Source organism: Vigna angularis, chromosome 6 (assembly GCF_016808095.1).
Source record: "Vigna angularis cultivar LongXiaoDou No.4 chromosome 6, ASM1680809v1, whole genome shotgun sequence".
Lineage (NCBI taxonomy): Eukaryota > Viridiplantae > Streptophyta > Magnoliopsida > Fabales > Fabaceae > Vigna > Vigna angularis.
In genome coordinates, this window is record NC_068975.1 from 4,008,329 (window position 1) to 4,018,084 (window position 9,756).

At 31.9% G+C, this 9,756-nt stretch overlaps 1 protein-coding gene across 3 annotated transcripts; it reads right to left on the reverse strand.

Annotated features, from left to right (window-relative positions):
- Positions 1 to 3,128: 3,128 nt before the first annotated feature.
- On the reverse strand, positions 3,129 to 4,299 carry LOC108341419 (uncharacterized). 3 transcript variants are annotated; one of them, XM_052879266.1, is made up of 2 exons: positions 4,056 to 4,299; positions 3,129 to 3,839 (listed from the first exon to the last, which is right to left on the reverse strand). In XM_052879266.1, exons 1-2 carry the CDS (start codon positions 4,291 to 4,293, stop codon positions 3,340 to 3,342), a joined length of 738 nt encoding a protein of 245 aa, XP_052735226.1. In that variant the 5' UTR covers positions 4,294 to 4,299; the 3' UTR covers positions 3,129 to 3,339. The 3 variants fall into 3 exon arrangements, with proteins under 3 accessions (XP_052735226.1, XP_017434594.2, XP_052735225.1); XM_017579105.2 differs by having other exon boundaries at positions 4,017 to 4,299; XM_052879265.1 differs by having other exon boundaries at positions 3,129 to 3,863; positions 4,017 to 4,299.
- Between the last annotated feature and the right edge of the window lie 5,457 nt (positions 4,300 to 9,756).

Here is a 9,756-nt window from a genome sequence, read left to right on the forward strand (position 1 = left end):
TTTAATGGCAGAGGCTTAATTGATTCAAATTTTTATTTTTTAGGACTAAATTGGGGAATCCAATAAAACAGGGATCTAACTGGGAAATCCCAACATAAATAGGGACTACTAAAGGGGTTTAACCTAAAATCTATTAGTTGTTTTATTCCAATTAAGGTTTTAAATTATTTTCAAATAATTAGATACCATAAAATAAGTCATCCATAATCATGCAATTAAGGACAACAATAAAACAAAAGGAAATGAAAAATAAGTAAATTAAATAGCAGAAATCATAAAGAGTGAAGATACATTACGTCTAATCCCAATGAATAAGGGAGTTAATTACTCCTAAACATTCTGAGCACTAGAAAAGAGATATGATGATGATGATATGTCTCCTGCATCTTAAATACATCTATGTCGCCTCTCCCTTAGGATTTAGGTTCATATTTCACAAAAGTGTTTTCTAAATCTTTGATGTACTTTATTTAATACTTTTCAAAACACACAATTAGTTAGACGAGTTAGAGTTATTGGGCAACTTGGACCTTCTCGTTGGGTGAATTGGTCATGTTTGCTATGCAAAGTAAGTCCAACTAATTGGATATGAAAATTTGTACTTAAATGCATTGTAACTGACAATCCTTGATATATTATTCAATATTTTTAGTGTTATACTTATCTATACAATATTTTTCAAATAAAATTTAAATACTTATTTTTTCAAAATTATTTAATAAACCCTTGATTATTTAAAACGATAATAATAAAATATTAATAAAATATTAAAATAATTATAATAAAATATAACATCAATTATCAATTTTTCGATGCTTCCTCAGGAAGAGTTTATAAACAAGTAGAAGAGGAAGAAGAAAATGGAACAAAGGAGAAGGTAGAAGAGAACAACTTGGGAGAAGACATGAAGAATGAGTGTGTATGGTATCTCTCATGACATAAGAAGGTTTTGTATTTTATGGGTTTCACATTATTAATTAAGCTTAATATCTATTTTGGTCCCTCGGTTTGTAATGTTTGTTCAAAGTGGTCTTGCCTTTTTTAAGAAGATTAAAATTGTTCCATATTGTGTAAAAATGATTCAAGTTAGTCCTTTTTGCTGACTGCGTTAAAAACTCTAACAATGTAGTTGCCCCCTCGCCAAAAACTGAATGAGCTGTCCACTTCTTCATTGTGTGGCACACTAATGTCAAATGAGGTGTTGATTTTAAAAATAAAAGTTAATGAGGTGAAAAAGTTATTCTTAATAGATTCTAATCTTCTTCTTGCTAAACTCAGAAGCTACTTGCACCCAAACCATCATTGGAAACTCCAAACCAAACCACTCCCGGAAAACCACAAACCGCAACCATCACCCTCCAAATGAAAAAAATTACAGAATCTCAAATCAAAACCATAGTCCTAAATTACGAGTTCAAAACATGTAGAGAATAATCAAGAACAAAAATTTCAAATAACACAACCCAAATCAAAATGCTAACTCCAAATCGCTAGATCAAAACCTACAGAGAAGAATCAAGAACATAAACCCCAAATAATAGAACTTAAATCAAAACCCTAACCCCAAATCACGAGATCAAAACCTGTAGAGAAGAATCAAGAATAAAAACCCCAAATAACAGAACCTGAATCAAAACCCTAGCCCCAAATCGCGAGATCAAAACTTGTAGACAAGAATCAATAATAAAACCCCAAAGAACAAAACCCCAAATAACAAAACCCCAAATAACAAAACCCAAATCAAAACCCTAACCACAAATCGCGAGATCAAAACTTGTAGAGAAGAAACTCCTAACATAACCCAAATTCAACCTAGCCAATCATGTTCCCTAACTAGAAAAAGAGAAGATGACCCCTAACCAAGACAAAGGAGAAGAAGAAAATCCTACGAAACCCATAGGTACACCCCAAGGCTAGTGTGTTCGAGAACCAGAAAACAGAGAGGGAGAACCTGAAAATAGAGGGAAAAAGTTTATAATTAGAGTTTCATGGTGTGTTTGAGAACCCGAAAACAGAGAGGGAGAACCTGAAAACAGAGAGGGAGAAAATTTTATAATTAGAGTTTCATAATAGTGAATTGAGATTTAATTATAAGGTAAAGTAAATTTAATTGTAATAGAGAGAGTTTAATTAAAATCAAAGACTTTTAACAGTGCCACGTAAATTGGAATGATGTTGCCACGTACTTCTACCAGAAAAAAGGATCAACTTGAACCGTTTTAACAATTTTGAACCTTTTAAAAAAGGTAAGATCACTTTGAACAAACGTTCCGAACCGAGAGGCCAAAATAAGTATTAAGACTATTAATTATTATCAAAATATGTAAGATTTATTACTGGTTATTTCATTTAGTTATAAATTCCTTATTTTGGTTTATTTAATTATTATATTTTATTTAAAATAATTTTATAATAAAATGCATTTTGTTAATAAAGTATATAAATAATGTAAATACATTCTAAATATAAAATAATGAAGTATATATATAAATTCAAAAAATTATAGTTTAATTCAAAAGATAACTTTTTAAATCTTCTCTTATATATATATATTTATATATATATATATATATATATATATATATATATATTATAGATGTGATTATTTTCTAATTAGTTCTTAAAAAAATCATTAAACAGACTATCTAAGAAGGCCGTTGGTTAGTGAAACAGGATTGTATTATATCATCATTATTTATATGTTTCTACCTATTAAATTTTAAGTCCTTTGTAAAATTGAATGTTTTCAACTTAAATTTTGTTAAAAAAAAATTCGTTCCGGTGGGTATGTAAAACTTTCTTATTTTTGAATTGATTTTTTTATCATCAATTAAGTGACGTGAGCATTTTATTTTGCATTCTCTAAACAGAATGCCATGAACTTAAATTTATAAAAATACATTATTTTATAAAAAACAACATTGTTTTATTTCATATATTAAATAACAATGGAGACACATAATGATATTTGATGAATACAATTAGATTTCAAAATTTCATTTTTCTTATTGTCTAAAAGTTTTTGTTTAAAATTACAAAAACCAACGGTCATGTAACTCTGATTAAAAAAGAATTCTTAATTGAAAAAAACATTCAATAAAAAATGAAGATTTCTAAAATAAATTCAATAGAAAACCCAAAAATTTATAAAGTAATTAAAATTTAATGAAGTGATTTATTTCCCAATGTAAAGATATATAACTAATAACAATAGAAAGTACATTATGTTAATTAACAATAAAATCTAACAACAACAAGACCCCCATTAACTGTTATAGATCAACCATGTGGCCACCATGCCTTATTAATTTCATAGCAAATCACAAATGTTTCGACGTCTTAATCTAGGGCTAGCTTGGGTGATGATGACTTAAAGTCCGACTTCATTTCAATTTGACAATTTTCGTATTTAGAGCCATTACCATCACCTGTAAAAGAACCGGAGTTAACAATATTATTCACCACTGTGGCACGTTGGTCAGAACCTCCTGCTAAGAGAATGTATTCTTTTCCTTCGATCTTACTTTCCACAAACTTTCTCTCATCAGCTTCTTCTGGCTCTTTCTTCATCTTCTGCAGAGTGAGTGCAGGCTCAGATTCTACTTTTTTCTCCAAATTCAAGCATTTAAAAGGGCCTTTAAGCTTTGCCTTAAGTCCCCTTGTTTTGTCACACTCGATAATCACACTGTATTGTATACGTGTTTCACCACTCACAGAACACCAGTGAGAAAACTCCCAATTCACCTTCTCCTCAGAACTTCTGTTTCCAACTTTTCGAATCACTTCATAAAAGCAACTTTCCTTTCCACAAAGCTCGCTCCAATATTTGTTATCACAAACTGTCTCAAAGTTATGGAGAATATCTGTCACAATTTTTATATGGGTTCTAAAATTCATTTCATGCATCATATAGACATAATCATCAAAACATAGAAAATCACCAAACATATTTGTTAGTGGTTTCATTTGAAGTAAAGAAAAGGAGTTCTTGAAAGTTTGTTTCAGCTCTGACTCACCATTGAATCCATTATGGTTAGGAGTGTCATCGAGTCTACCTGTGATAACTTTGACTGCCCAAAAGTAGAAACCTTCACAAGAGTTTCCCTTCTTAGCAGTGACCTCCACCAGAAGCTCACGCGTTGCACCAGAGTCGCAGAAAGGGTTGCGAAGTCTCAACAACACCCTATTTTGGTTGTACCTCAAACCCAAAATGCTACTTTCGGATCCTTTAGAGTATATGAGAACTAACTCTTTATACCCTGACCGTGACCATTCGTAAAGCTTCATATTCATACTTTAACCTTTCTTATGTTATGTTGGTACTTCGTGCATGGGGTGTATATATATAAAACTTATTGCTTGATGGAAGGTTTCAATAAAGAAGGAACAAAGTAGGGGTTGTTTATTCTTCCTTAACGCTAAACATATTGACTGATGGAGATTTTAATAAGTTCTCCCTATTCTACTATAAAACTAACTTATTATGAAGAAAATTAGGGTTGCCTTTTCTTTCGTAAACCTAGCGTTAGGCTTATTTTTATAAACCCTAAATCCTATATTTTAAGTGTACTTTTGAATTTTCTTACACCTCTTTAACATCTAATAAAAAGTTATTATTTTTGTTTCTATATATAATTGAGTAAATCTATGAGACACACCTTTCTCCTTTTGTCTTTTTTGCCTTTTGATTAACTGACTTCAAGTTTTTCAAGTCCAATCCGATTGATGGGCACCTGCTAAAAGCACTCCTACGTTCAAGTTAGATTTAATGAACTTAATTCATTATTAAGTATTAGAACTCAATTAAGCTTGCTTACCTCTGCATTTACTTCTATATTTATAGGTATTTTATGGGCCTTCAATTGTTGTTGGCCCTGTTAGCACTATGTATACATTAACTGCCAATCTATTATTATTATTATTATTTAACCACTCTGAATCTGTTATTATTATCTTAACCAATCTATTACTGAGTTACTAACTACTTCCCTGCCAATCCACTGGTCCAATAGCACTCCTGCTGGCGTTAGCCCAATAACAGTAATATCTGCATTGGCCCAATTACGGTCCAACACGCATAGACCCATTTCACCTGCTTAACTATTGATATAAGGAATAAACCGAAGGTCATGAATGTAACCTGTTCAGCCTACATACCATAGTTGTTATCGACGCTACCTTATTACCCTTCTTACCGTTCGGATCTGATCCTCTATACCATACATATGCCCCCAAGTCCGAGTTAACCATAATTAACTATAAGACTTATAATAGGCTTAAGTATTCAGTTCTGTAACCGCTCTTGCATTAAAAAAGATGAAAATTTTGTATCATTAGATTAAGATCTTGCACCATTGAACGATTATTTTTATTTCCCGCTCTTTGAGAAGTTACTGTTACCAATGAGGAGCATTGGTATCTTGAAACTACTGTGAAATTTTGATGATGATAAAAGCTGAAGAATTGAAGACTCTAAATGCATCTTTGTTAAACGCATTTTGTAGAAACAAATGTATAGGATAAAATGTAATGATGTAAAAACTCTTAGAAGTTTTCGTATTTAGTGAGTCATTGCACAAATAATCGATTATCAAGAGGAATAATCGATTATCACGAGCCAGTTTAGAAGAGAGTTGCTTGCGCAAATAATCGATTATTACAAAGAATAATCGATTATCACTGTTTCATTTAATTCTGTCCAAGTCTCTGGAATAATCGATTATTGCTCAAGATAATCGATTATCACTTTTTTTTAAAACCCCATAACGGACACAAATAATCGATTATCACTTTAGATAATCGATTATCAGTGGCAGTTGGGAGATGTCTTTTCAGTTTTTGACCCTGCACGAAACTAGGCTTATAAATATAGGTCTTCACAGCTCTTAGAAAGAACTTTTCAATTGAGAGTATTAGAGTTTTGTGCCTAAGGGAAGCTCTCTGTGAGTGAAAAGGATCTATGCCATTTTGAGAATACAGTTTGTCTGAGGAAGTTCTCAAAGTGATAGAGTGCTCTTGTATGGTCTTGTGAATAGGAGAAGTTTGCGCTTTGTGTGTCAAAGGTCGGAGCAGTTCTCTTCAAGTTGGCAGAGTTGTTGCTTCCGGTTCGTGCGTCGAAGGAAGCTCTTCCGGTTCGTTTGTCGAAGGAAGTTACTTGTTGCACTCTTCTGGTTCGTTTGTCGAAGGAAGGTGTTTTCTATTCTTTGCTCATTTCATTATCTTGTAATCTGTACAACTATATTTTTAGTGAAAAAGGTTAATCACTATTTATAGTGATTAACGACTGGACGTAGAATCTTTTGATTCGAACCAGGATAAAAATTCTGCGTTGATTTTCTTGATCCCTAAACTATTAGCACATCAACTGTTCGATAAAAGTTCGCTAAAAATCAATTTTTGAAACCGACTATTTTAACTTGTGTTGTGATCGTTACACACTTTCTGTTATCTATATTTTATTCCGCTACGCGACTCTATAACGGTATCGATTATTTCGACAAATGGTATCAGAGCTTGCTTTGATAGTTTTTCAAATTTTTCGAAAATTGGCGTCTGGGAAGCCGTACAAAATGGTCCATATATTCCTAAAAATACAGTTGATGGTGTGGAAGTAGAAAAATCATATTTTGACTGGACTGTTGAGGAAAATAGAAGAGCCCAATTTGATATTAAGGCTCGGAATATAATTTTATCTACACTAACCATTGATGATTTTTTCAAAGTATCTGTTTATAAAAGTGCTCAGGAAATGTGGAAATTTTTAAGAGTCACTCATGATGAAGTATCGAATGTGGGTAAGTTGACTTGTTCGAACTCATGCTCTACATCAAACTCCTCAAGCTCAAGCGATTCTAATGAGCAAGAAAATATATGCTTGATGGCCAACGATAAATCATCTGAAAGCAAAATCTTGAAGGAAAAGAAGGACGATCAAGGTTCCTCTTCAAGCTTCAAATGTTATGGATGTGGTGAAAGAGGCCATGTGAAAGCTTATTGTTCAAGCAACAAAAGAAGTAAAGAAAGAAAAGAAAAGAAAATTCACAAGAAGAAGAAGGTTCACAATGCTTGTGAGGATAATGCATCAACCACCTTTAGTTCAAGTGATTTTGTTGAAGAAGCCAACTTGTGTTTGACGGTTAATATTGATGACACTGCAAGCCAAGTAAGTTGCTCTAGCCTTGACACTAGTGAATTTGATGTACAAAAGGCTTTTCTTGAATTGCTTGATGAATATGAGAAATTGAATGCTGCTCATAAAAATTTGAAAAAGGAATTTAAACAATTGCAAATTAAATATGATAAGGCATTAGATGAGGAAGTAAGTTTGAGAAATAAAATTTGCAACTTGGAAATGAAAGAGTCTTCAAATGTTGAACATCCTGTTGAATGTCTTTCATGTAAGAGTCATATGCTTGATATTGATATTCTTGAAAATCTTCTTGAAGTTGCAACTGGAAATAATAATGTTGAAATGCCTATAATTGTTAAAAAGGTTTATAAAAACAAAAGTGTTTTTAAAAGTAAGAACCAAATTAAAAGAACCCGTAGGGTATGGGTTGAAAAATGAACTGTGTCTTATAGAAACCCAAATGTTGTCACATGCTTTTATTGTATGAAAAAGGGGCACACTTCTAACAAATGTAGAATTAAACATTTTGATGTTACAAATGGAAAATATGCTTGGATTCCGGTTATAAAGTAAATTGTCTCTAACCTCAAAGGATCCAAATGAGATTATGGGGACCAAAACTCTATTGTTTTGTTTTGCAGGTTAATTTTTCAAAAGGAAAAGAAGACTCTATGGTATCCTGGTATTCTTTAAAGAGCTTTGAAATAATTTATGAATGTTAGATGTGTCTTAGGTTGAAAATTTGGCCCAAATTTGTGTTTTTCGGAAATTAACGTAAATAATCGATTACCAAGGGTAATAATCGATTATCTCGTCCTCAAAATTTGGATTTTGACAATTTGGCTCTCAAATAATCGATTATTTAAAGTAATAATCGATTATCTTAAGTCACAACATAAAAAAAAAAACTTTTTTTAAAATTTTTTAAGGAATCTGTCTTTGATTTTTAAAGGGAATATTACTTTTAAGGGAGTAATTTTTAATGAATTAAAAGGACCCAAATTCTTTTTAAGTTAACAAATTTAGGGAGAGCATAAAGATTAGATGTTTTTCTGATTATGATAAAAAATGGGGAAATCTATTTTTGATTGACATATTATGTGATAACTGGTACCTATATAAGGGGAAGATATATGAGTTTGTTAGATATCTTGTTTTTATCTCTATTATGGATTAATTAATATTGTTTGTACTTCTTAATTAGAGTTGAATTTCTGTTTCTCTTATATTCCATGAGGTATTCTGTTCTTTCATGTTATGAAATTTCAATTTTATTTCTGTTTTGAAATGCATCAATTCTTTTGTTGAGGGGGAGAAAAATTTGAGGGGGAGTTTTTCCACTTTTTTACTTTTTGCTTATGATAAAAAAAGGGGGAGAAAACTTCTAATTTAAGTAGTGCAATTATTACTAACATGTTTGTAAGTATGAAATATGTGCAGGAAATTAGAAATGCTTTTAACAAGAAGATAATTTTGATCATCATAAAAAAGGAGGAGATTGTTACCAATGGGGAGCATTGGTATCTTGAAGCTACTGTGAAATTTTGATGATGATTAAAGCTGAAGAATTGAAGACTCTAAATGCATCTTTGTTAAACGCATTTTATGGAAACAAATGTATAGGATAAAATGTAATGATGTAAAAACTCTTAGAAGTTTTCGTATTTAATGAGTCATTGCACAAATAATCGATTATCAAGAGGAATAATCGATTATCACGAGCCAGTTTAGAAGAGAGTTGCTTGCGCAAATAATCGATTATTACACAAAATAATCGATTATCACGGTTTCATTTAATTCTGTCCAAGTCTCTGAAATAATCGATTATTGCTCAGGATAATCGATTATCACTTTTTTGAAAACTCCATAACAGACACAAATAATTGATTATCACTTTTGATAATCGATTATCAGTGGCAGTTGGGAGATGTCTTTTCAGTTTTTGACCCTACACGAAACTAGGCTTATAAATATAGGTCTTCACAGCTCTTAGAAAGAACTTTTCAATTGAGAGTATTAGAGCTTTGTGCCTAAGGGAAGCTCTCTGTGAGTGAAAAAGATCTATGCCATTTTGAGAATACAGTTTGTATGAGGAAGTTCTCAAAGTGATAGAGTGCTCTTGTATGGTCTTGTGAATAGGAGAAGCTCGCGCTTTGTGTGTCAAAGGTCGGAGCAGTTCTCTTCAATTTGGCAGAGTTGTTGCTTCCGGTTCGTGCGTCGAAGGAAGCTCTTCCGATTCGTTTGTCGAAGGAAGTTACTTGTTGCACTCTTCTGGTTCGTTTGTCGAAGGAAGGTGTTTTCTATTCTTTGCTCATTTCATTATCTTGTAATCTGTACAACTATATTTTTAGTGAAAAAGGTTAATCACTATTTATAGTGATTAACGACTGGACGTAGAATCTTTTGATTCGAACCAGGATAAAAATTCTGTGTTGATTTTCTTGATCCCTAAACTCTTAGCACATCAATTGTTCGATAAAAGTTCGCTAAAAATCAATTTTTGAAACTGACTATTTTAACTTGTGTTGTGATCGTTATACGCTTTCCGTTATCTATATTTTATTCCGCTGCGCGACTCTATAACGGTACCGATTATTCCGACAGTTACATAGTCTTGCATTCAAGGC

Excerpts from the sequence above, each read along its gene's own strand:
- LOC108341419 (XM_052879265.1), bottom strand. The coding sequence starts at position 4,293 with ATGAATATGAAGCTTTACGAATGGTCACGGTCAGGGTATAAAGAGTTA. Across the intron at positions 3,864-4,016 it reads TAACCATAATGGATTCAATG|ATATTCTCCATAACTTTGAG; the intron begins GTGAGTCAGAGC and ends AAATTGTGACAG.